We start from the raw sequence: 27,452 nt of genomic DNA, 5'->3' as shown, positions 1-27,452 counted from the left end.
CCCAGAGAACATGCTGAACAATCCAGCAACTTGGGGAAGGGGTTGAGAGTCTGAGGGGAAGATTTACTCTTCCAAAATATCTGTGTTAGGCAGCAACAAAAGTTGTCTTGGGAACAGATGGATTTGGCAGAATGAAGTAGAAATAGTTTGTCCTGGGAAGGGAAGTTGGCCTCATCCCATGAGATATGTAAGGATAGATGTGTGCAATAAAAGTATATAAAGATGGCTCTGGAAGTTTGTGTGTGTAAAACAGCTCCCCTGCCTGGCTGCTCCTGCTGCAATAACCTGCAGTTATTGAGTTTTGCTCTCAGCTGTCCCTTGGCCATTTCTAAGCCCCCAAGGAAGCCCCCAGTTTTCCTGTGCCCTGCCCATTTGCTGCCAGACCCTTTGTGGTTTCCAGCACTTCATGCCATACCTAGGTGCTTTTTTGAAGAATCAGCACAGTCTCCCCCTTGACCTACCCAGATCTGTAACTCTTCAGTGACTCCTAGCTTGCTTTGCCACTGATTTATCCTCTTGGCAGGGCTTTTTTTCTGAGTGCTCTCATCATCAAATTGCAGGTTTGAATATTGCCTCTGAGCTGGCCAGGTGGGGTGTGTTCCCAGGTGGAAAGGCTGTTTGTTGGTCCTTTTTTCCATGTTACAAAGGTGGAGTTGCTTCCAAATGGGAATTTGGGATGCAGATCACGGGGCAGGGGAGGTCTGTGTGTCTCTGGTGGCTGTGCCCTGTGTGGCACAGGGTGGGTGGGACCCCTGTGTTCCTGTCTTGCACCACATTTTTGGAGCTGCTCTGAAACCCTGTGAGCTGCAACTTCCATCCTGTTCTGCTTTCAAACAGCTCCCAATGCCCAGAAAAGCATTCCATGCCTTAGAGGTCTCAGTGCTGAGATGTCCCTACAGCTCAGCCTTTGGTGACCTTCCTCCCTTCCCCTGTCCTCTCCTGGGTTTATTTCAGGAGGGTGCCACCAATCCAGGCTCCCCCTTTTGATTTCAGGAGGGTGCCACCAATCCAAGCTCCCCCTTTTGATTTCAGGAGGGTTTATTTCAGGAGGGTGCCATCCATCCAGGCTCCCTCCCTCATTTTGGGGTCACACCTGTACCAGGGGGGTTTCCCTATCCAGGTGGTGGCTGTGAATGGCAGAGGGGGAGGCCAGACAGACAGGGTCACTTTGGGTGCTGCCCTTGTGGTTTCTGCTGCTCATTTCTGTGGGAAAGGTTCCTTAGGAATGAGCATTTGTGCTGGAAAAGGGATGCTCCCAACCTGAGGATAGCAATCAGTCTGCCTAGGCTCGCTCCGTGTGTGTGTGCTGGGAGACAGATGAACACCAGTTAAAATATTTACAAGCTGATACATTCCCATCCTTTATGGGAATAAAGAGCAGTGATCCCTGCTCTGGCAGAGCCTCCAGGGTGCCCCTATCCCAGCACCTGTGGCTGCTGCTCTGCTCCATTGGCTGCTCATCCCTCTGCTGAGCCAGGCATTCTCCAACCCCCAAATGGCTTCTGGAACACTCCTGCCACAGGTGGGAGACATCCCCATGTGTGTGGGTGTTGCTGACAGTGCAGGGCCACGTGGCTCTTGTCCCATGCTGATGAACAGCCTGCAGCCTTGGATGGCCCTGCTGACAAATACCCTGTGTGCAGCACCAATATTTACTGTACCTCAGCAGGGCTGGCCTGGCCTTGGCTCAGGCACTGCCTGAGATGAGCTGGATTGACACAGCATCCTTCCCATGGGCATTTCTGTCTGCTAAAAGCTTTAGGGCTTCTAACTACCATTTTAGTAGCAGAAAATTACTTTTTTTTACTTTTTTTTTTTTCTCTCCAAAGAGAGTGCTGTTGAATGCTTGACTGAAGCAAGGATAGCAGAAACATGCTGTTTTACAAGGCATTCATCCTGTCCCAGGGTGAAAAAATGACAAGGCCAAATGTCAGCTAGATTATCCTGATGGAAGAGCTGGAATTGTACAGACTGAAACAGTGCAATAGTCTGATTATTGTTCTATTTCAAATGTTTGTGTTTACTGAGCTTTTCTTTTAATGAAGGTCTGGTTGAAAGTCAAGAATTCATCATCATTGTCTAAATAAAACCTAAAAGATGGAGAGGGAGTCACATGCAGCAGTTGACTGACCCTCTAATTGAGTGGCAAGTTCATTAATTTACTTCTGACGTCAGCAAAAAATGATTTTTTTTTTATTGACAGACTGAGAAAATTATTGGTGGTGTTTGGAGGAGGACTTGTTCATAGCATCCTTCAGCTGGCTGTGCTGCTGTGACTCTTGCAGGCCTCACACTGTGCACTGTGTGTGCATTTGGAAGGGTTCTTATGACCTCTGTGCCCTGAGTTCCTCCAAAGAAACAATGATTCCATGACTGAAGAAGTAGAAAGTCATTATCAGGATTTGTGCTTTGAGAAAAGCTACATATATGCAAAAGCCATCTTTGGAAGCAGGAAGTAAATCCACTGGGCATATTAATCCCATGGTTCTATCTTTTTTGTTTGTTTCAATTTCACTCAATTTTTAAAATGTTTTTTAAAGTTTTTTCAGTGTTGTGCTTACAGACCCAAGTCCATCTGAGCAATTTGTATCTGGTATTTTTAGGACTTCTCTGCCTTGGTCTATTCTGACCCATAGCAAAGAATGATGCACCATGTTTTAAAGAGCTGAATCAGAGGAGGGGATATTCATGAATCACATGGTGCATCACATTCCCTGGTCTGAATCCTTCTTTGGGAAGCTCTGTGGGCTCAGTGTGGGGTGGCTGGGTGAGGTTGAAGGGCTGGAAACTCTCTGAAGGTCAGATGAGATGGTGCCTCTGCTATAACACAAAAATGTGCCAAGGTCTCTGGGAGTCTGGGACTGCTCATCACTCCCAGATGTTTGTAATGCCAGTCTGCTGGCAAAGGGCTCACCCTCTAGTTAGGCTGCAAGTCTGAATAACAGCTTGTACTGTGCCAGGGTGTCTGAGGAGATGCTTTTCAACAGTGTAATTTGGGAGCTAATGTTTCTTTAAATTGTTACTGAGTGCAGCATCTTACATGACTGAACACCTCAAAACAATTTCAAGTATGCAAAAATGTGCCCAGTTGCAATAGTGATGGCCATATTTATCCTTAAAGGGTGATGAATCTGTTTTTTGTGGCTGAAAAAGACATGAATTCTGATGAAGTTGGGAAACACAATTCCTGACTTGGATACAGCCTTGCTTTTTGGTTTGGTGGTTTTTGGCTTTTTTTTCCTTTTTGCTGTTTTTCCTTGTGGAGAGGCAAAATAATTTAGCTGGTTTTCTTTTTAAGGGACAACAATGAAGGTATATTTCAGACAGAAGCAGATCAGGTGCTGCTTGCTAAAGGCTCAACAAGATAACCTTACACTGATAGTCAGGGCACTGGATCTGCACATTTTGTTGTACAAAGAGAGGTTTGTCTGCGAGCCTGATAACAATATAACATGTTGATTGACTTTTCACATAGGAGAGGGTGTCCCTTTCATGAGTGGCTTGGCTTTTGCTAATGCCTCATTGCAGGTAAGCTGATAAGAGAGATTATGGGATGTAATAAATGAGGCTGCTGGGCACAGCCCTGCTGAGTGCTGTGGGAGAGGCTCTGGCCCTGGCTGATGTGTGTGCCCAGCACTCGTGTCAGTGTGCCGGCCCTCAGCTGTCAGACACCACAGGGTGCCCTGTGGGCACAGGGCTGGGCCATCCCTCTGCTGCAGCTCCTGTTCCCAGAAAATGTGCTCAAGGCCAGCCTGGATGGGGTCTGAGCAGCCTGCTGCAGTGGGAGGTCACTGTCCATGGCAAGTGTGGTGGAGCTAGTTCATCCTTAAGGTCCCTTTCAATGACAAAAGGAGACAAGAACCAAGGTTCATTAAGTACTATAAAACAGGTCTGCCCAGAAAGTGTCGTGGGGAAATGCAGCTGTGTCCATGAATGTTGGGCCTGGTGTCCCTGTCTCACTGACAGTGCACAGGAGGAGGACCTGGTCTCTCAGCTGTGGCTGCTGCTCTGCTGTCCATCCTCTTGCTCTGAAGATGTCCAGAAGAGCAGATGCTGTGTCAGATGGATCACAGAAACCCTCAGTGGAAACATTTTGGGTACAACTTTCAGAGCACTTTTTGAGCCCTATGTGGAACAAGATGGGGAACGCTCAAATTGTCCAGGCTGCCTTAAAAAGCCTGACCTCTTGGTTCCCCCCTTCAAATTGGAACAAATGTGTCTGTTTTTGTGCAGGTGGTGACTGTGGCCATGACCTGGCAGTGTGGGGTGCAGCATTGTGGCAGCAGCCAGCAGCTCTGAGAAGCTGGGCTTGGCTTAGATGTGGTTGGGTGAGAGTCTGCATGGCAGCATCTCCCTGCCTGCATCCAACAGGTCCCTGCATGCTGCAGGCAGCAGCACTGCACTTTGAAAATTAGTTTTTACATCTTTCCATAAATATAAATGTACGTGTCTGTGAAATAATCAGGTCTGATTAAATGAAGCTCTGAGTTCAGTATCTGGAAGATGTTGGGATCTGGATGGAACCTGGATGGAGGAAGAGGCATTACTTGAGATGAGGTTTTTAAAATTAAATCAGTAGACAGCCCATGCTGGACTTGTGCACAGACCTGGCCACAGAGCCTGTTGCTGGTTGCTGTTGGTCCCCAGAAGAAAGAAACACAGACCTGCCCAGAAGGCAGCCTCTTTTTTAGTCCTTGCCAAAAACGTATGGGGAAGGGGAAGAAGGATGCTTCTCCAGAGAAACCTCCTAGGATCCTTGGACTTTTAATCCTCATTTCTGTCTCTCTTCTCACCCTTTGCTTTGCAAGTGAAAATAGCAGGAATTTGGGTCTGGCCTGCAAATCACTCATCAGTGGGTGCATTAGCAGGACAGGATCAATTACTGAGTCAACACTGCTCCGTGTGCTCCAGGAGCAGGGGATCCATCATGTGTCAGGCAGGAGCTCTCCTGGGCTGGTGTGCATTATCCTGAGCTGTGCACACACATCTGTGGGGCTGACACCAGCAGTAACATGAACTGAACCAGGTGTGTTTGCCTGAGCAGGGCTCCCCTGGTTCCCAGGTGGACGTGCAGCAGATCCTGACCCCCGGTGCTGGGATGGATGAGCTGTGAGCTGCAGGAGGGGTGTCCCCCTTCCCAGGACCTGCCACCTCCTGTGCTCTGCCTTCCCCTGCATCCTGCCCTGGGGCTCTCACAGCTCCAGCAGGGCCCACCTGGGCTTCTGCCCCAGGAACAAATTCCAGGCAAACAAGTGGTGCTGGAGTCTGCTGGCTGTGCCAGCTTCTCTGGGGCATCTCCCCTGGGGCAGACGTGCCCTGGCTTCACAATTTAACCTCCCCTCATGTTGCTTTTAGGGCAAGCCAGAAACTTTCTGATGGGAGACTTTGTGTTGCAAACTGCCTCTGCTGGAGCTGGGAGGCAGTGAAGCTTGCTGGAGCTTTGGATGGGATTTTCTTGTTCTGGAATAAACTGAAACATCTTTCTGTGCCCTTGCAGCAGGGAAGTGAAGCAGCAGCAGCCTTAAGCTCAAGGTAATGCTGCCTGCTTTCGCTCCACAGCAGCTTCTTGTCTCAAAGTCTGCTTGAAATTACATTTTTAATTATACCACAGGGAAAAAAAAACACCAAAAACCAAAAGAATTGACTGGACTTTGTTGGAATGGTATGTCAATTTGCCTTTTTAAAATTTTGTAAATTTAAACAACAAAAAATTTGGACATGTTTTGCTTTTGTTCTGCTTTGGAGCAGTAGCACACTCCCCCTCTTTTATGGGAATGGAAATCTGGCATGTTGACCAGCTTCTGTTGTTTCAGAAAGCGCCTTCAATGGTATTTGGGGCTCTCAGTGACATCTTGCTGTCTGTCCCTGCTTTTCATTTGCTCCTTGCATCCCGTGGGACCTGGGGTGATGCTCTGCCCTCCCCTCCTGCAGGAGCTGGGGCTGTGCCCAGCACGGAGCTGGAATGCAAACCCAGCAGCACCTTCCCTTCCCTTCCCACACCTTCCCTCTTGGAAGGTGAATCCCTGTTTCTGTGCATCCCATCTCCAGGCAGGTGGGAGCTGCTGCCTTGAGCTGGCTCTTTGCTGGGTGAGAGGGACCCTGAGCCCCACTGAGTGCCCACGGTGCTGCTGCATCCCTTGGAGGTTCTGTGATGTGCAGGGATGGATGGTTTGCAGTGGCTGCTGAGCATCAGGTTTGGCAGCTGGACAGATTGCCAGGGCATCTGTCACTGCCTCAGTCCAGTGCAGGAGTCCCAGCAGGATTTCTAAAATGTAAATTACAACTGCAATGTGAGACACATCCTTTTGCTTTGCTGTTTTTTTCCTCCCTCCTTCCTGTTTGAATTCAGTATCTCGAGTCTGAAAAATTGCTGGACTCTAAGCTATTTTGCTTGTGTCTCATGGATACTGGAGACACTTCCTGCACAGGGAGGCAGACATCTGCTCCAGCCTGTTTTTGGAGTTTTTTGTGTCAGACAGCCTGCAGTTGGCAGGTGGGAGCCAGTGGTTATTATCAGAATCTGAGTAATATCCTCTGTCTCCTTGATATCTCTCTGCCGGCTGCTCTGCAGCTTTGGTATGTTTGCTTGTCCTCTTCTGCTTCTCTGTAGATCATTCCAGTAAAAAGTAAATAAAAAAAAGGTTGTGCGCTCCCCAAAGTCATCACAGAACACAGCCTGCAGTATCTCTTCCCTTGTCCACATAAATCACTGCTAAAGCATGTGCAGGGAATGTGAAGGAATGCATTTATACCCAAACCGTTCCCCTCTCCCCTTCCCTGTGAAGCAAACTTCCACTTGTGCTCCAGTGCCTGTTCTCAGGGAGCATCTGAGCACCATCCCCTCCTGTGGCCCTTCCTGACTCCTGTAGCTTTATTTGGGCTTTGGTGACAGTCAGAAAGCTTTGCCCTGCACAGCTGGAGTCTGGCAGCTCTTGTGGGGATGGAGATCCTGAATCTGCCCTCTCCAGGCAGGTTTGGATTGCTGGTTTGGATTTCCCTTCCCACCCCTCATTGTTTTATTTACCCCAGAATCATCAGGGATGCTCCCCAGCACTGCAGTACCAGAGCTGAATGGTTTTCCTGGGAATCAGACCAGTCCCCCAGCTCTGCTGACCTTGTTTGCAGTGGATAAATACCAGCTGGTGGGTCAGGTATTGATCTTGGATGTTCAGCTGATGCCTTTCCCTCTCTTTGGCTTCTCCAGGTGTTTTTTGTGGCAGCCCTGAGCAGCAGAGGTGGTGCAGCACCATGGGCAGAGTGGCTCTGGTGCAGCCTGGGGTTCCCTCTATAAATAATTCCATTGAACTTGGCCCTCAGGTGCCTCTGGGCTGCAGCACCAGCCTCAGGCTCTTGTTGATACTCTCTGGTCTGCTGGGCCAGACACCTAATGTTATTAGCAGACACTAAATAGGTCTCTCTTATTTAGTGGCCTTAATTTATTAAATCAGGCAGAAGTGCTGTGGGAAGAGGAGAGCTGGAATAGGGAGCAGAGCAAGCTTGAGTTTGTAATTGTCTGGATCAGGCCCCTGGAGATCCATGTGATCTGTGCACTAGAGGCAGTGCTATTGCAGTGACTCATAAACAGATGTGCCCAATTTACATTGCAGCTTAATACCTTTGTTTAAAAAAAATTGCCTTTTTAAAAAGACAAATGTGTTAAAGCAGATGTTTCCAGTAAAACAAATACTTGTGTGATTTACAAACAACTTCCTACAGCCAGAACTCATTAGAAAATGTGGAAAAAAGAAAAATAGTTCTGTGTACCCAAAAAAATCCCAAAATAAGGACATAGCAGGGCAGTATTGCTTCACACTGAACAAAAGTTACTGCTGTGCTTGGGTTGGGAAGCAAGAGGTTAGAGCATGACTTTGGTTGCTGATAACTAAGGTTCACCCTGACCAGTTGCACACATTCAGGAGCAGAAACCTGTCTGTAAAAATACTTAACCAGCTTCTGTTATGTAGGATAGAGGGTAACTATATGGGATTGCCTGGAGGCTCCTAAATCCCCTCCATCCCACTGAAACCTGCACTGGGGGGCTGGATGGCTGCAGGATGGCACTAACCCTGAAGCAGAGCTAACAGATGCAGCCCCTGGAGCAAGCCCTGCTCTGAGGAATCCCTCCCTGGGCATCCTCTCCCCACTGCAGGAGGGGATGCTCAGGGGGTTCTGTGCCTCTGCCTCACCTGCAGCTCAGGTGTGCCTGCTCACTGCTCCTCCAGCATTTGGGAGGGTAATGCAGGCATGCATTGAGATCTCCTGCTGTTCCAGGTCTCTGAATTTGCCTCCTGCCCGGCAAGCCCAGCACTCCTGTTTCACTCTGACACCCCATGTGGCCCTAATGGGTTTCCCAGGCTGCAGCTCCAGCACAGCCACCACTCTCTGTTAGCTGCAGGGGCTGGCAATCCCCCTTTGCCTTCCAGCTCTCTGCAGCACAGGTAGCATATATAGTTTTTTAATGCACTTGTCACCTATTTTATCCAGGAATTTGTTGCAAAAGAAGCAGGGCCAGCAGATGTTTGTGGGTTGGCAGGCTGCTCCTCTCAATCCATTGAGAGTGCCCTGGACAAATGGCTGGTCCAACTTCTGAGAGGAAGTCATCCAGGCAGATGGAAAGATGGGGAGGCATCCAGCAAGCCTGAATGGAGCAGAACAGGGGAATCAGGAGCAGAGAGGGTTTTGTGTTGTGTGGATTTGTTCCAGTGCAGGATACCAGCTCAGCAAATGCTCCAGTGAGGGTGGTTTCTGCAGCATCTTGGGGTGCCTGCCCATTGTTCTGCTTCCCATGGGACTGTGGGGGTGCCTCTTGCAGCTGGAGAAGCTGGAGGATGGGCTGGAGGATGTCTCACCCAGGAATGGTCACACAGCAGCCAGGGGCACACAGGGAACCAGCCAGGATGGTGTCAGCAGCTCCTGTTACTTCTCGTGGGTGTCTCATCAGGGCTGTCCAGTTTGTCATTAGGAAAAATGACTGCTCATGTCAGGGGCTCTTGAGGAGAAGCAGGGGCTGGGTGGATGCCCTGGAGGGTGGCTGTGGGGTGGGTTTGCTCCTCTTCCTCCCTGGTGTGTCAGCTTTCCCTGCCTTGCCATGGGGAGTGATCCACAGCCAACCTGGAGTGCTGCCCTCTCAGGGAACCTGCTGGGACGTGTCAGAGGAATCAGAAGTATCCTGGGGGGAGGATTCTGCTGCCTCAGGGCACTCAGAGGTGCTTTTCTCAGCTCTCCTGTCAGTGTTCCTGAAACCTCGCCACAGCCCAGCTCAGTTTCAGCCATCAGTGAATGGAGGCTTGTGCTTGGCTCTCAGGGACCAGAAGGTTTCAGTGCTTAATTAATTTCTTCAAAGTGGAGGGTGTAATTAATGCCTGGGGTGTGCTTTGAGACCCTAGAGTCTCTTGGGCAGTGTGAAATCTGGTTTGGTCTATGAAAATCATCCCTGGCCAGCACCACATGCCAGGCATGGGCATCTCAGCGTGGCCACTCATCCTGTCACAGGGTTTGGGGTCTCCTGCTCTCTGCTGGTGCTGTCATGAGGAGGCCATGGGCAGACGTAGGCAAAACATCTTTCCTCTCCATGCTGACAGTCTCCAGCCAGTGCAAATCGTCCTCTGGAGCCAAATGGAAAAAAAAAAGTCCCCTAATTCCTTAAATAGGGGGCATCTCTGTCTCTCCTTCCCTGCTATGCCACACAGACCTTGGTGATTTGTTCCTGAATTCCCTTTGTTTTTCAGTTTCTTCAAAGAAAAAGGGAAAATTGTCACTAGTTGCTTTGTGCTGGTATTAGAGTAAACTATCTTTCAAAGTCTAGGCAAACTGGGTTAAAATTTGATATATTTTGGAATCTTAGGAGAGCTTAGGAAAATTTCCTTCCTGATATCTATAAAGCTTTTTTTTTTTCCTTACTGTCAGCATTGTTTTTGTGGGTGTTAAACATGAACATAAAGGAGAATGCAACAGATTGCAGGTATGTTGAATTCCACCACAATCAAATGCCATTATTTAAAGAAGATGCTTTTAACCAAGTGTTTAAAATTCCCTCCTCATTTATCAATTTTCAGGTGTATAAGTGCACAGAATTGCTCCCTGTCCCACCCCCTCGTGGCACCATTGCTCACACTCTGGGAGATCCACAGACATTTTACACCACCAAGCATTAACAGAAATAAATTAACACTTTAAAAGCTTAAGTGTTGTATTTCATAGGAGTCAGGCAGGATACTTGGAAGGGAAAGAAATGTAAATGGAACGAAATTCTTAAGCAAGATTATTGATATGACAGGACTAAAGAGCTTGGGATTCTGTGAAAAGTGCCTCTTTTCATCCCTCTAATAAGTCCATTACTTGCACTCGGGAATATTTTAAGGTCCTTTTCATGCTGACTCTGGAGTTGAGCATGCTTTGCATTTCAAGCTTTGTCTATGAATCAGTAGAAGCCAAAGTTATTTCTGCTTTAAAATAACAGGAGCAGGGAACAGCTAATCTCTTTTCATTCTGAGTCCTTACATTATTTTACTGGACAGAGTTTGTGTTGGCTACAAAACAGGGCATTCACAAAATCTATGAGAAGGAATTTAGTCTAAGAATGAAGCCTAGATTGCAGTATGCATAAAGACTCCTTTTCCTAAGGCCATTAAGAAATTCCAAATCTGAGCTATTTTGAACAGTGACATTAAATTAGCCTTGCTAATTCCAGTAATTCAAGCCGATAGCTGAGTTTACAAATCTACTAGATGAGGCCTTCCCATAATTACAATCTCAATGTGCTTTTCAGCTAAGGTGAGTTGGCACAAAAAAAAAGATAAATAAATAAAAGGGGGGAAAATGCTCTTTCTGTTCTGGCTTTTGAGATGAATATCTCTAAAGAACAGTTAAGCAGCTGTATTGCACCAATAAGACATCCCCTGTCCTGGACTGGTAAGTTCATTTTGCCTTTAATGTGCAAGTGAAATGCAGGGGAGAGACTGGATTTTCCCCTGCTTTGTTTTTTCTGTTGTCTCTTTACAAAGGAGAATTCATGCTGCTGGTGCTTGTAGTTCAGTTTTTAGTTGTTTATTTACAGGTGGTAATTCTTCCTGGGAAAAGAAAGAGTGTGACTGGTTACCCTCTTTTGTGGGCAGGAAAAAAAACCCCAACCTTTGGTGTATAAATCCAGGTTAGAGCAGGTGCAACAATGATACAAAGGTGCAACCCTTATTATTCCTCTGTACAAAGATGTTGATTTGCAGATCCCAACACAGCTAAACATTCCCAGTGTGATGGGAGGGTTTTGAGAATGTGTTTTCAAAGCCATAAGGCACAAAAACATGAAACAAATAAAATTGAGTGCATTATTTAAAAGGGTGTTAATTTTATTAGAGCTGAGCTGAGGTAATATAAGGGCAAACCTAAGTATTCACATCAGCACTTAACTCAGGCTGCAATGTTCATAAAATGTCCTTTTGATCAAGCTGTGAGTGTTTTGATCCTTATTCTGTGAGCATCATTCAAAGTGACCTAACTGTAGCTCCAAACAGGCATCTGCAGCTGCAGAAGTCCTTGAGCAATAACAGGTCAGGAACTTGAATGTGTGCTCTGCCAGGAATGCTAATATTGCAATCCCTTCTTGTTGTTGTTGTTGTTCCCAATAAGAAGGAAAGGGCAAAAACTCTCACGAAATAAAAATTCCCAACAGAAAATTGTCCTACCAGCATCGACTGTGGATACTTGTGTCAAAAACATCAAACAAAATGATGATTTTAATCTATCAGACTAATAATGGCATGGCTGCTAAATAATTTTATATCATCCCCACATGGGTGTTTGACCTTTCTCTTCTAGTCACCACTGGCACATTGGTGATTTTCCTGATTTAAGAGGATGTTTTTCTCCTGGGCACCCCCAGGATTTGGGTGCAAGTCCTGCAGCTCACAAACCATGGCAGCACATTGCACAACCATGTGGAGCCTGTTTGGAGTAGGGATGGATGCTTGCAGAACCTGGCAGTCATCCCACATTGTCCACAGGCTCAGGTATATGCAGCAGATTGTGCCCCAAAATATTGCTTATGGCAAAGTCAGGTAGAAACAGCTCTGCTGTTTTTAGGGTGCTGCTTTTGCTCCCCAAGGCTGGGATGGTGTCTGGGAAGGAATGAGGTGGGATGGGGGGCACAAGCAAGGCTCTTTTTCTGAGGCAGTGAAGAGATGGGGGAGGCAGAAATGCAGTTCTTGATTTCCAGGAAACTCTTATCTCTAATCTCTGTAATCCATTTTAGAGAGGATTTTGTGATTTTGAAGGGATTTACAAACTGGATTACATAGCCTTTTTATTTTGATTTTCCACTGTGATTGTGACATTCCTGAGAGAGAGCCATGATTGCTTCAGATGGGATGGAGAAGGAGGCATCTGTGGGCTTGGCCCTTGGAGCCCTGTTGAGGGCCTTGGAGTTCTTCTTGTTTCACTGCTTGTTGGGTCAGTGGAGGTGTCCCCAGATCAATTTGGATTCTGCCACATGAGCAGTGTGTCCTCATCCCTGGCACCTTCCTGTGGCAGTACCAGCTGTCCTGGGGAGATGCCAGCAGGAGCCCAGGGCCAGTCCCCTCCATCCCTTGTTCCCTCCCTCTGCACTGGGAGCAGTCCAGGTGATCTCCTTGAGCTCCAGCATGGTCCCAAACACGACAGGGATGCCCTTGGACCCCAGGAAGGTGCCAGTGTGATGGCAGAGGTCCAGCACAGCCCAGGCACTGCAGCCACACTGTCCTGGTGCTCAGCAGGGATGACATTGGGATTCCCATTGGAGCTGCCACCACCATTCAATCCAGCTTTTAGCACCCTCATTCCACCAGTGCTTTGGGGTCAGGGTTTGTTCTGGCCTGGGAGGGGCAGGGAGCAGAAATCAGCCAGGGTTTGTGTCAGAGGTTACAGGCACCCAGTGAGCAGCTGGGCTTAATTCGGGTCTTTCTTCACTGCCATGCAGTGCACAGCCAGGTCCTGGTGTCAGACTACAGAGGCTGTTCCTGGGGCTGCTTCCAGTGCAGGGAAGATGTCCTGAAGTTGATAAAACATTCAGCCTATGAACCCAAACCATCTTCTATATGAAGTGGAAAAGTTGGGTGTGGTGATGTTTCCGAGGACCTTCTGCATTTTACCCCATTTTTATAGTCACTTTAATGTTGTTTTAGTGCAGGTCCAGGATTTTTTAAATTTGTTTATTTATGCAGGTTAACACAATGAGAAAAGCCAGGTGATGCTGTTGCCACGTGGCTCCCTTGCCTTGGCAGCTCTCTCACCTCAGCTCCTGCTCCATGCAAACATTCCCCTGGCATGGAAGGGGGAGCTGGCTGTCCCTCCATGCTGGGGACCCTGGGCAGTGCCAGAGCACAAAACCTCAGGAAGTTTCTCCAGGAGCAGAGGCAGGCTGAGCAGAGGAGCATGGAGCATCACCATGCCTGAGCCTGCCTGCCAGCTCTGCTGTGGGCTGAGCTGGGGTGTCCATGCACAACCCAAACTCTTGGGTTTTGACCTGAAATCTCACTCAGATACTTCCCTTGGCATCATGAGTTGTAGCCTGGTGGATGTGCAGGGATTTTTCCCTGAGTGTAGACATTGCACAAAGTCCTTGTCCCTTCTGATTGAAGAGGCACATTCCTACTTGAGGCAGGAATGCACAATTCCCTGGTGTCTGTGGCCTGGGCACTTTCAGGACTGGTTTCCTCACACAGTGAGTCACAAAGGGAGGTTCAGATGTTCCTGGGTGCCATAACACCACCATGAGCTTTCCAATCAAGCATTGAGAAACATCCTTCTGCCTTGAGGGCTGCTTTTAGTGGCTGACATCTGGAAGGCAGCGACCATTGCATTCCCCTTAGGACTGCATTTTGTCAGGTCCTGCTAATACCCGAGTGTCACTGACTGTCCTGAGCTTAGAGAGTTGATGGCCAGCACATAGCAAGAAAGAGCTTCCTCTCCTGGTCATATCCAGGAGCTTCTGGGGAAGAAAACATGAAGGAGAAAATTTCAGTTAGATGGGAGTATGGTGTTTTTAGTCATTAGAGGGAATATGAACTATTTAATTTTTCTCTACTATCGAGAACCTTACTTCCCAAAATCAAGAATGTATGGAGATGTCTCAGGTGACAGCAGAGTGATGAAAAAGGATCTCTTTGTGATTTAGATCTTGAAGGTCTCCAAACAGGAAGAAATGACATCTGGGTGGGCTGAGATACTCAGGGATCTGCAGGATCATTGCTTGACCCAGTCCTGTATTGCTGCCACTTAAATAATTTCACTTCTATTCATACTCTCCTGTTTACAGCTATTCCTCTTTTTATTTCTTGACTCCTGTCTTTGCAGATGTTTTTGGCTGTATGTGTTTAGCTCCCTCTTCTTCAGTGCTTTTCTTCTAAGCTCTTTTAGGTAGCAGCTCTTGTTCTGGACTCTACATCTGGATATCAGACCAGGGTAATGCTGCTTCATCAGCAAAGTACAAGAACTCCAGCCCTTCCAATTAATAATGCTAATGATATTTGTTAATTTTTAGTAGATTACATGAGTGCATTTTGCTAGACACGTTTTTGTGGCTCTGCTCCGCGAGTGCAGTTCAGAAACTCTTTCACACTCTGCCAAGGGGAAAATGAGGAATGCAATTGCAGATGCCAGATTCTCTTCAGGGTAGATCTAGACCAAACCAAGGAGCAAAGAATGTACATTCTCAAAGTAAACATAGGCCCAGGTCATAAATGATGGCCCTTCCTTGCCACCAGCCTCTGGCCAAGGTGGGGGGAAGGAGCAGTTGCTGGAATTGGGGTCATGGTGCAGCCCCTCTGCCTGTACGCTGTCTTGGGTTTTGAGGGTGTTTTGTTCCTTCAAAAGCTTGTGGATGTGTGTGGAGAGACTTTTCTGGTAGTACTGGAGGCTGGGGAGCCAGAGTGTGCATACTGGCTGCCTCACAGAGCTCAGTGCCTCGTGTACCCTGAACAGTACCTGGTTACAGCCCTGGCTGGGACTGAGATGGGCCTTCCTCAAATCTGGGTCCTCCTAAATCAATTTACTGCTGCCTTCCAGAGAGCATTGATCCTGGGGAGCTTCCTCCCCCGTTGGTCCTGGGTTTGTGGTGGTACCTGTGGTGTCTTGGTTGCTGGTGAGCACGTGCTGCAGGCCACGGGCCATCCGTGGCACACCAGCAGCCCAGAGGTGGCAAACAGGCAGGCGGGGGAAAAGTCTTGGTTTGCAAATCAGCAATCCCAAACCTGATTCCTTTGGGTCTCAGCCCAGGAAGTTGGTTTTACCCCTTGCTGCTGAGCCATGCCAGGCTCTCTGGGCCGCGTTGCCGATGGATTTTTTTCTTCATTTTTTTTCCAAATCCATATTGCCAAGAGCCGCACCTCCTAAATTGCTGTGGAGGAGGTGGAGAAGCAGAGGCACAAGACCATGCACATGCTGCACATCCATCTCAGTGATCTGTGCCAACACAAGCACCACAGCCAGCCCTGGCTCATGCTTTAATTACACAGCGGCGCGGCCGCACCTACGGCTGGGCTGTTGCAGCTCGTTGTGCAAGAAGACAACTGGCAAACCTGTTGGTGCTCCAGGATTTTAATGGTAATAAGCCAGAGGGCAAAACCTCCCTGATGAGATGAAACCATGCTTGGCTAGGTGTTTGGAAGAGTTTAAGGTGTTTTGGAGAAGCAGCAGTTCGGGAATCTCAGCTGTATCCGTGCAGTTGTGGCTGTTTGTGCCATGCAACCCCATGGATGGTTTCAGGTGTTGCCTTTGGGGAGGCAGAGGTATGTTTGTAATAGGAGCTGTTTGCATGAAAAAAACAGATAACTGCAGGCTGAGGCCAGCAGAGCTTTTGGTGTTCCAGGAAGTGTTTGGGATGAAATTGGACTGTTCTACATTTCAGGTGCAAATACCTGTGAGAGTGAAATGGTTGGTGCTGTAGAGAAGGAGAGATTTGGGAGCCAAGGTGAGGCTGACTGGTGTGTGGAATCACAGGCTCTTATGCTTCACATTTGAATGAGTCAACAGTTCGGGCTTGACTCAAGCATCTCTCCCTTTAAGAAATCCTGTCCTGTTTTGGAGACAGCCAGTCTGCTGCATCTATTGGCACCTTCTTCCTCTGGAAGATGCTCGCTGCTTAAAAAATTACACAAAGCAACGCACTCTGGAAACTGTCATTTTCAGTGGCAATGGTAGCATATGCTTTCCTGGGAAAAATCAGTCCTGAAGGAAAGATGCAGACAGATGCTGGCAGATGCCACAGCTTGCCAAGCTGCCCTTCCTGTCTGTGACATTTCTACTTGATGTGTTTTGCATTCACTGGAAACACAATCCATTCCCTTCACACTGCAGTGTTTCCATCATGTGCAAACCAGGGCCATCACCACAGCAGCCCTGTTGGCTGAACATGGTGTGTTAGGCTTCATGGTTTCACCTGTGTGGGGATCCCGTCACGTCCATCACGGCTGCACGAGGCACTGGCAGAGCTATCCAGTGACAGGGGAGGCAGATTTCATGCCTGGCCATCCATTCTGGCTCTGTTGCTATATTGGGTCCATGGCTGGAACCATCTGCTGGGCAGGCTTGGCAGGCAGGCAGCCCAGATGCCTGGCTGGGGATGACATTCCCTGGCTCTGGCTCTGGGCAGCCTCCGAGCCAGCCTGCAGCAGCAGGGCTCTTGGAGGTCATTTGCCAGACATTTGCCAGCAGCTCTTTGCTCAAGCCCGTGTTGTCCATTTTGGGGGTGAAAAGGGGTGCTTTGGTAGGCAGTGTTGGATTTGGCAGAGCAAAGCCTATGTGCCAGTATTCCTCCTCCTCATTCCTGCTATGCCAGCTGCCATGGCACATTCCATCCCTACTCCAACCCAACTTCCTCCCAGTCCAGCCCTATTTTATAGCCACCTCCAAAGCTGGCGTGGTTCAGCAAGAAGAGCTTTCTAATGATCCCTGCCCAACAAGCTTGTGCAGAGTCAGTGTGGCAGAGTCAGGAGGCATTTCCCCTAATCCATGGGAAAATGCCTGTGCTTTATGTCGTGGCTGCGGAGAGCGCGGGCTGCGGGGCTGGCGCCGCGTTTTGTCCTCCACGCTGCGAGGCCATTGAAGCTGAGGCTGTCCTGGGAGCACAGCACAGCAGCTTTGTGTTAGAGGGGCTTTGGTGACAAAGGATGCTTCCGGAGGGACCGGCTTGTGTGCGGCTGGAGACCTTTCAGCAGCTGTGGGAGGATGCCGGGAAAGCGCTCGGCTCGCTCGCGTGAGGAGGGGCAGGGAAAAGCACAGCTAATGATGGACTATTATTTTAAAGGGATTATCTAATCTGCAGCCCAGAGGACAAGAGGGACCAGAATGAGTGAAGATTGAATTTGTAATTAGTGCAGATTGTTGGTAATACCCCCTGGACTCTGATTATAAACAGAAACAGATTTTTCTGGTTTCCTGCCCTCCCCCCCGAAAGGCTTTGCAGGCCAAAGGGCCACTTTGTGCTGAGAAGCTGATGCCAGTGAATTGGGTGATCAGAGCTGGGGGAGTGGAGATGTTTAATGCGGAAGGTGGCTGGGTACCTTCTTTCAGGTTATTTAGCAGCATAAAGGCAAAGTTTTGGGTGCACGTGGCTAAAATGGAGTATGTGGAATGTTCGTTTCAGTCACCCCAGCAGCCATCCTGCAGCTCTATCCCTGATGCTGAGGCTCTTTCACTCCTAGAGGCTGTGGGGGGCAGGAGGTGCAGGGATGTGGGAGTGACCAGGTCTAACCAGGGATCCTAAAAAAAGCTGGAAATTATGATGGAGCCCTCTCAAGAACTACCTGGTTGGAAACATTTGCTAATTTGGGTTCCTGGATTTGAAATATGTTTATTATCAACAATATAAGCAGTAAGATCAGAGGCAGTGGGCAGAAACTGATGCACAGGATGCTCCATCTAAATATGAGGAAGAACTTTTTTACTGTGCAGTGACTGAGCACTGGAGCAGGTTGCCCAGAAAGAGTGTGGAGTGTCCCTCACTGGAGATAGACTCAATCTTGTGCTTTGGGCTTGAGAGGGAGCTTGGACCAGATGAGGCACTGTGATCCCTTCCAGCCTTACCAACTCTGTGATTCTGTGATGTGTATTTTTAATGCTGTTATTGCCTGGATTGGCTGCCTGAGGTCTGTTAGAGGCTCATACCTTTTATTTTCCTTTCCTGTGATGTAGCAAAGGTCATTAGGAGTTAAGTGAAAGGGATTTGCAAGATCCATTATTAATACAAAATAAAAGATGCTTGGCTAAATCCATCACGCCTAAAAATACAGTTGGGAACAAATAAGGAATAGGATACAATGGAAGGAGCAGTGAAAACAAATGGCACATCCCAGCACTAAACTTCTGAAGCAGTTAAGGGGAGGAAAATAGCATTCTAATCTCTGATGACAAGAGGGTTTCTGTTCCCTTCTCTTTAATTTGGCCAGAAGGGAATAGTGAGAGAATCACCATCCCCATTTGGGTGAAATGCTGTGATTTAAAAACTCACCCTTACTCAAGCTGAGGTGAAATCCCCAGAATTGGAAAATTTCCCACGCATAGAGTATGTTTGGAACACTCATTTTGGTACTGGCTGAACATTTCCAACGGGATTCAGCTGCTGCATTGAGACCCGTGCAGGAACTCGAATCTCATAAATTACATCCCAGAACAAGACTGTAAATGGGGCCGTCAAAACCCTTTGTGCTGTTAAGGACCTTGCTGAAACACTCTTTTGTTTCAAATTTCTTTTCTAAAGGGAAAGGCATGAGTAGTTACTCAGTTCCTGGAGAGTTTTTTAGGTTTGCTAGGATGTCCAGTAAGAGAATATCCTGCCCCAAAACCTCTCATGGTCACTGGTCTGGGAGCCTGTGGGTGCCTGACAGTGCTGTGACCCCATGGAGCATCTTTTAGGTTTCAGGAGCCTTTGTAATGTGTGGAAATACCTTTCAAAACACACTAGGGCAGGTTGTGATCCAGCACTGTGCCAGCTGAGGAGTCTTGTGTCAAACAACCAACTGTGAAATAATCTGCTGTGATTGTATTAACTCCAAATCCCTCCACTTATTTTCCAGAAATGAGCTTGGGAAAAGAAGGTGGTGCAGGCAGGCTGTTCCCAAAGCGCCCTGAAGCCTGAGCATGCCTCATGCCAGAGAGATTTGCTCTCTCTGTGCTTGGAAAGTCTCCCAGCACATCCCTTTCAAGGTGGCACCTTTCTCCCTGTTCTTCCCGTGGGTGTGCAGTGCCAGAGGACAGCAGCATATCTCTGCTGTTTAGAGGAAAAGCAGGAAAGCTGTGGAAAAGAGGAATTGTAGTGTTTGTGGGGATCTACTAGAGAGTTCTGTTTACCAGGCAGGTTCTGCTTGCACCTGGGCCTCTCTGTGCTTGGATAACTGCTCCCTTTGAGCCATTTCTGACCTCCTTTGATGGCCTGGGCTGACTCACTTGTCATGCTAACATCCTTCTGCTTTTGTTTTGCAATGTTTGGGTATTTTTTGATTAAGAAATACTGCCTGTTTGCCTTGGCAGTGGTGTTCATTGGATTGATGTGGCATTTTTTTAGATAGAGGGCTTATTCAGTCTCTTGGATTCTTTCTCAGGGGTGGGGTGGGACGATCCAAACCTTTCCAACATGCTGGTGATCCAGGAGGCTTGGAAAAGTCTTGAAAAAGGGTCTCTTCGGATGGAAACCACCAGTTTCCTCCAACTCCAAAGGCCAGGCTCTGAGGATGAGACAAACCAGGCTTACCTGATTCCCATTTGGGACCCCAAAGGAGATGGCAGCAGCACAAGCAGGGTAGCGAGGGCCCCACTGCCTTGAGAACAAGCATGAGTGCACCCACTCAGGTAGATCTCGCTAATGGCATCTTAAAACATCTTTTACTCTTTCTTCTTGGCCCTGAGATTTGCTGGTGTCTTGCCTTTCCACATTGCCAATTTGGAATTCTTTATTCTTCCCTGACCCAGCAAGACAAGGGCAGCTGTGAGTTACTGCCCAGCAGGTCCCTTGCAGCCAGTGATGTTCCCACAAGCTTTCCCCTCTGTTCATGTCATGCTTCTCTGCCAGTACTGTCAAAACTTTTATACTGGATGCTTTCTTGGATTGGAACCCACATGTGCTTCATCTCAAAGTCTCCCTGTTGCAACACCAGCGTGCCCAGAGTGCCTGATCCATTCACATTCCTTCCTTTGATGAGGTGGACCAGGGATGGGATGTGTTCTCAGTGCTACAAGGAGCATATTTTGCACACTCTTACGTAAGATTGCAGGAATGCAGAGCTCCCCAGGTCCTGCAGGAGCCAGGAGGCTTTAGTGAGCAAGGCCTGCTGCTGACTCTGGGTTTGGGGAAGTGTTGGTGCTCGCCAGGATTTCCTCACTCCTGCACGCATCCTTGTTGTGCCTGGGGAGCAGACACAATTTGCATTGCTAAACACCACATCCAAGCTCAGCTGGTTTTCCTTGGGAGTAGCTCTCCAATAAGGCACATCCCTTATTTCTTTAGTTTTCTTACTGGAGCACCTCACAGTTGGGATTTTTTGGTCTCCCTAAGAATCAGATTTGGTGTAGGGTGCTGAGACTGGTGGGTGCAGGATGACAAGATGTTTGCTAAGCTCTTCTGGCCCAGCTGTGATGCCTTTGGCTGCACCCAGCCCCAGCTGCCCTCAGCTGTGGCAGGGCTGCCCCAGAGCCCCAGTTTTGTGGGGGCTGGATGTGCTGTGTGACAGAATGCTGACACACCACGAGTTACTGACACCTCTCTCCTTCTGCTTTCAGAGCTGGCCTATGACCTGGACATGGATGACATCTCTGCAAATAAGCAGCTCCTGAATCAGCAAAGCAAGGATGGAGCTGCAGTCCCCAGCAGCAACCCAGGGAGTGCAGCCACCCACCCCAGTCCTGCTGCTGGCATTGGCCTGCTCCTCCTGCTGCTCCTGTGCCACCAGCCTTGAGCACTGCTGCTGGCATCACCCCGTGTCTCTCCATGCCTTTTTTCAGTGAGGAAGATATTTGGAACCTCTTCTGAAATATATGCACATTTCCAAAAACAGGACAAATGCCCTGAGTCAGTTTTTCAAGACTCTTCAGAGAAAAAACCCCAGATTTAAGAAAGTGTTGGTTCATGGCAAACTAGTAAACATCTAACAGTGCTTTTTAAAGATAATCCTGTTAAATATAAGCAGGTTCATATTAAATTGTGTTCTTCACAGTTTTTGAACACTGAGGTCTCCCTTGCTGTTAAGGTGAAGACCATGTTTCATTTTGAGTTGTTCAAACATGCATGGGGTACAGAACACCTATGGTTTATGAAATACTCTCAGCAGATATCATACCCCTGATTCCTAAGTTGACTTAATACAGATTTTTTTCTGTAGTTCAACTGGTTTTTGTACTTACTCCAAATTGAAGTCTCACCCCTGGGAATCTGGTCAGGACATAACAGAGAGCATGTGAAGACAGGGGAGAGAGAAGATCAGACACTTGGCAGGAGGAAGGATGTGGAAGAGGAACTGTCCTGCCCTGGGACTGTGGTGAAGATCTGCTCCCCTGGCACAAAGCCCACCTGCACCATGGCAGGTTGGAGGTGATTTTGCTGCTCAGCCCCCAGCCAGGTCCTGAAGCCCTTCAGTGCAGCTGGCTGATCCCCACCAGCATCCTTGTGGCACATGCAACAACCTGGCTTCATTCTTCAGGAGTGAAGCGCCTCCTTTCCCACGGGAAACCTGCGAGCACAGCCCCAGCCAAAGGAGGGATGTACACTCTGTGCTCTGAGGGTGAACAATGACTGGCCAACCTGCTGTGAAAGGGGAAAAGAAAAGGATTTACAGCCTTTTACAGGAGCCTGAGGCAGATGAGACTCTTACTCATGTGTTTCTTTGCATGTTCCTTTACGTAAGCTATCTCTAAAATAAAGATTGGTTGCTCTCTAAGTGGTGCCCTGGCAGTGGCCTCCCATGTGTGTGACAGCAGCCTGGGGACACCAACTGGGCCCAGCTCAGGGACACCAGGACTTGGCTTGGTCTGATTCAGTGAATGGGCTGGGCTTGGTTTGGTTTCTGGCCAAGATGGTTGCATATTTCTGTTTAAGATCTGCCTTTACTAGAGTGTTTCTATCTGCAGTATCTTAAACTGCAGCGTGTGCACGTACTGTGCATGCACCCCCTCACACACACGTGCATGCTTCGAATATTTGTGTGCATCAGGCCTCTTTTACAGCAGCTTTATGTTTAGGAAAGAGTAGATAATTCTAAACCATGCAGTCAGATGGAGAGTGGAAACTTTACCCAGTCTGAGTGGTGGGGCTGACCTGTCTGACTCTGATTTGAAGCCTTGGGATTGTGTGAAGTGCTTTGGGCCTGTGGCAGAAGGAGAGATGATTGTAAAAAAATAACAGCAAAAATTGTTAACTCCCTGTTCACCACTCCTGATGCAAATGAGCAGATCTGGGCTAACCCATGGCATGACCTGATGGTTAATTGTTGGAGAGCTGTCCTCTGGGTTTCAGAATCTCATGTCCCATCTACACCAGGGATTGGGGACGTTTGGGCAGTGCTGACATGTGGTATTCCTGTAAGGGCTGATTTTTTGCATCCATGCACAGTGATGTGGTTTTGTATTTTACATATTTTTGTATTTTATATTTTCCATGTTCACAAACCAAACTGCAATCTTCTCTGTTACTGGGACTGTGCTTTGACCCCTGGTCAGAGGGGTCCTGGTGCATGGGGCAGTGCAAGGGAGAGCCAATGGTGGTGCTGGCAGAGGCTTTTCTTCACCTTCCTGCTGCTCAGCTCCTCACACCATCCCAGCTCTCTGTGCTGCAGCTGGCTGAGCCCCTGAGCCTCTCTCCACCAAAGGGAATATTTTATTAGTGCCACTTGAATTTGAATCACTTCTTCCCTTCTGATCATTTTCCTTTCATCCCCTGGGAGTGCTGGGGGTGGAAGTGGGCTGCTGGGTTTGTTCACAGATGATGTGCTGCCTCTGCCTCGCCAGGTATCGCTGCTGCCAGTGCAGGGATATCAGCTCCTCCAATATTATGGCAGGAATATTCTGTGTGTGCTGCCTCCTTAGATAAGCAGCAGGATGGGAGGGGGGCAGCAGTTTTTCAGTACGAGTCCAGTGTGTTTTCCCTCCGAGGAGCTGGCGTGGGCTGTGCCTTGCTGTGTCTCACAAAGCCTGGTGGGCTCTCCCACATGCATCACCAAGTGTGATGCTGGTGCTTCTCAGCAGAAGACCCCTCTGAGGCATGCTGAGCCTCGTTTCCCTCTGCTGTTTAGCAAAGCTCTGCTTGCTGGAGACTTTGTTATGATCAGAGATCACAAAAAACAGCCTTTGAGCCCACTACCTGCCAAGTTTATAAAATAACAGATTATAGCCTGGGAAAGCAGCTGTTGAGTTTTCCCTGCCCTGGTTTGTGCACATGTTTTAACAGGGGGTTTGCAAGGAATGCCCTGGCCACCGAGGTGGAATAGAGCTGGTGTTCAGTTTTGGGCTGTGTTTCATTCCCATCATGAGAAATAAGGAATAGATTTTCCCTGTTTGTTTCCCTACACCATTTCTGTGTACTGTGACCTGCCTTGCCATGGGATGGGGCCCCTCCATCAGGAGATGGGCACTGTCACCTCCCCTCTGCATGTGTACCTGCAGCTCCAAACCTTGTCCCAGGACAGGCAGATTTAACAGTTAATACACGGTTATTTCAATTTTTATCATTATTGATATGATTATCTATTATTAATGAGTATACATATCTCATATATATCACGTTTATTTGTGTCAGGGTGGAGGAGGGCTCGAGCTGCTGGCAGGTGCCAGGGCTGGAGCTCAGCTGTGCACACAGCACCATGATAACACAGGGATGTCAGTTCAGCACCAGTGGTGGCCACTTCTGACCTGCAAAGTGTAACCAGGGTAAATACCTGGGGTGTTAGCTGAATAGAGGAGTTCATGGCATGAAGGTGCTTCTGGGAGGGGAAAAACAAACAATGGAACAGCTCCTTTCAGATAATTTTTAGCTTTGTGATGAAGCCCAGGGCCAGTGCTGAGCTGTCACTGGCTGCAGTCCCCAGGTCTCCCTGTGCAGGGCTGTGGCTCCTTGGTGCAGCTGCCAGCAGTGTCCCAGTGCTGCCTCGTGGGCCTGGGACCTTGTGCTGGCACCAGATAAAGGCCTGGCAGCCTTGGGAACGTTTCCACTCTCAGGTGGCTGAGCCCTCACTCCTGCCAGTTAACCTTAGTGCTTTGTGGCCACTTCTGCAGCTCCTTTGAGCTCCACTCACAGCACTGGGGTGCCAGGAGCCTGCTGGCCCCATCCCATGTGAGCAGCATCACCCCTCGTGCATTCTGCAAAATAAAAAACTGCACTAGAGCTAAAACTGCATCCCTGGAGGGGTTTGCAAGCAGCCTTAAAAAGGTGATGAAGCCAACACCTTTCCCTGTGTCTGAGGGTGGTGATGAGATGCAAACATGTGCTTAGCATGTGGAATGTATTTCTGCGCTAACCACGCATCAAATTATAATTTAAAACCAAAATATTTTTGTTGGATGGGAAGTTCCAGTTCATTAATCAATTGACTAATAGTTTAGTGCTGGAATGGTAAAATCTAACACACTGAACAGCTGCTGGAAACAGCTGGTGCTCACGGCTCATGCTGTTTGGGAAAGTGAAATCTAAAGTGTCTCAGTTTCGTTTTTCAGGGAGATTTTCAGAATTCCTCATTCGTCTCCATGAGCAAAGCCCTCAAGCCCTCTGGAGCATGGGCCTAACAAGGATCCAGGGCTGGATTCACTGGAGCTTCCAAGTGAAACAAAATGCTCCTTGCATGGAGGATGCAGAGAGCCCCATCAGCGACCTGGCAGCTGGGCATGTTCCTGTGGGTCTGCAGGAGGGGGACATGTGGGATGCTGTGCTCTCAGGTATTTGATTTGCACCTGCAATCCTGTGCTCTCAGGTATTCTGATTTGCTTTTCAGTTCAAACTGCTGAGCTATGGGCACAGCAAGGGAGATGCCACCAACCAGGAGGGCATTTTCCAGCCCTGGAGGGTGCTGGCACAGCTCAGGGTCCTGCTGGGGTGGCAGGCTGGGCACTGCTGTGCTGGGAGGGGCAAGGGGACTGTCCTGCCTTGTTGGCAGCTGCTGGTCCATGGTGAGGTGGGTGGGAGGTGGTGGTGGTGGGCAGGAGGCACCAAGGGAGCAGGGGGACAAGCAGGCTGCAGCAGGGGATGGTGCATAAGTCTCTAAAGTGAAATAAATGAAACCACCCAAACACTCAGAGTGCTCCAAAGAGCCAGGTGTGCTGCTGAGACATCTTGCCATGCTGGAGCACACAGCTCAGGGCTGGGACTGGCCAAGCCCAGCAGACCTGTCCTGCCCTGCAGCCTCTCCAGCTGCCCTCGGCTAAAGCAGCCCAGGAATATCCTTTGGTTCCCAAACACTTGGGTGCCTTGGTGGGAATTTCCTTGACCTTTCCAGCAGCACTGCAGCTTAATGATTGACAAGTGCTGCTAAAGCTTTACCAGATCACACACCACGCCCCCTGGAAGCAGGTGGCCATTCTCAGAAACCCAGAGATTTTTAAGTTTGAGCTCCACAGCTGGGGGGTGACTCAGCTGGGCACCAGGAAAATCACAAATTCCCCCAGTTTGTTATTTGTTCCCTTAGCAAGGAGTTAGGCATGGAGGTACTGGGGGAATGAAATCAGCAGCCAGAAGGGGATGGGATGAATCTATGACATTGGAAGATGCTTGCTGGTCCTTAGTGTTGGGATTTGGGTTTTTTCTTAGGGATGTGATGAAGGTCCCTATATGAAGAGAAAAGGTGGGTTTTGTTCAGCTCCAGCCTTGCTTGGCTTGCTCATAGGAAACCTCCCTAAGAAGTAGAAGTGGGGGGAACCAAACCCAAACCCACAAACAACCCCCTAAATAGGCTTGTCAAAATGTTACTAAGGGCATTCCCTGGAGATGAGGTAACTGAAATTTTGGCATAGGAAGATGAACCACTGTGGCATGTTTATACAGTCAGCAAATTTACTGCCTTCAAAAAGAAACCCCAGAAAAGCAGTGGGTATTAATCAAATATCATTTGTTTTGTCAAACATTGTATCCTTTTGAAAATAAACATCTTGGTGTTGTTTTGCTGAGAGCGTGCAGGATCCGAAGCGCACAGCCACGCTTGGGGCTGCAGAGTGATGCATCCCAAGTCCCTCCTGACAGACAAAGCCCTCATGTCCAGCTCCTGAACCATGAACCACGTGCCAGCCCTGCAGCCCAGAAGGTTTGGAGAGGGAAAATCCTTCCTGCTGGTGTGGGGTTTTTCCCCTTGGATGCTGTGTGGTGTGGTGGTACCCAAGAGCACTTTGTGGGGAAGGAAGGGCCCCACTAGAGATTATCCAGCATTGTTTCAAATGCTCCTTGGTGGCCACAAGGAGAAGGAACACTTCTCCCAAGTGATCCAGCCCCTTACCAGTGTTGAAAACCAGATTTTTCATAGCAGAAGTACAGATTTAGCCTCAACCTCCCAGTTTACTCGCTGTCTTCTCCCTTGTAGGAGCCCTTCAGAGACCTCAGCAACTTCTTGCAACAAGTCAACACATTTAGGGATCTCTGCCATTTGTTTTTGTTTGCTTTCACTGCCTTCTCTGCTGTTATTATTTCAATGTGCAAAGATGCTGCACGTCCAGAAAGGAAATCACTGCTGGATCCAAGCAGCACAGCCATCAGCTCCAGCTCTCTGCAGGCTAATCACTAGAAAGAAGTGGAAAGCCTGCCTGTAGCAGCCTGTGTCCCTTCAGTGTCATATTATATTACCATCCACCATGTTAGCAAATGGGAAAATAAACATGAGCTGGATAGCAAAGCAAGAGGCTGTTTAATTACAGATGTGAAGAAGAATGACGTTTGTGTACATTCCACCCAGAAGTGGATTAGAGTGGTGACCTTTCCTGTGGTGTGAAACGGGTTTGTTGTGGAGTGCAGGCATCTCGTGTCACTTCAAGATCTGCCAGACATTTTGTTGCCCCTGTTGTTTATGGTTAACATTGGATGATGTCTCTTGAATCTGAATCTCAGCAGCTGACAGCATTTTCTGAGAACTTGTCATCTGGACTCCATCTAGCAAAATTCCGGGTATTGGGTGTATTTGTTCCTATTTGATGGGAAAACAAAGTTTTATGGAAAAAAAAAAAAGTAAAGGGAGAATTGGTGGCATTTGTGACTCATGATGTTGAGCTGAAACTTGTGGAACAATCCAGGATTTGGCCCAGGGTCCCAGACCCGTGGTGTAAGCTCCTGCTATTGCCTGACACCGTGTGTGGGATAAACATCTCCTGAATAAACATCTCCTGAATGTGGTAACCAGCACGGACACTTGGCCATGGCACTGCCACAGAGCCATCAGGGCTGGCTTTGCTATGCTCAGCCTCCTGTGACCACGTCAGAGGAGGGGAATGCCATTTCCAGCCCACCAAAGTACCAACATCTTCCTTTC

At 48.4% G+C, this 27,452-nt stretch overlaps 1 protein-coding gene across 1 annotated transcript in view; it reads left to right on the top strand.

Moving 5' to 3' along the window:
- Positions 1–21,900, top strand: part of GPC3 (glypican 3) — a 138,702-nt gene extending 116,802 nt beyond the window's left edge. The window contains exon 8 of the mRNA XM_064712586.1: positions 20,743–21,900. Coding sequence (XP_064568656.1) covers positions 20,743–20,918 — 176 coding nt within the window. The 3' untranslated portion in view covers positions 20,919–21,900. The remainder of the gene's footprint in view (positions 1–20,742) is intronic.
- Positions 21,901–27,452: the final 5,552 nt, after the last annotated feature.

The sequence above is a fragment of the Zonotrichia leucophrys genome, chromosome 4A (assembly GCF_028769735.1).
Source record: "Zonotrichia leucophrys gambelii isolate GWCS_2022_RI chromosome 4A, RI_Zleu_2.0, whole genome shotgun sequence".
Taxonomy (NCBI): domain Eukaryota; kingdom Metazoa; phylum Chordata; class Aves; order Passeriformes; family Passerellidae; genus Zonotrichia; species Zonotrichia leucophrys.
This window is presented reverse-complemented; position numbering and strand designations above follow the sequence as displayed.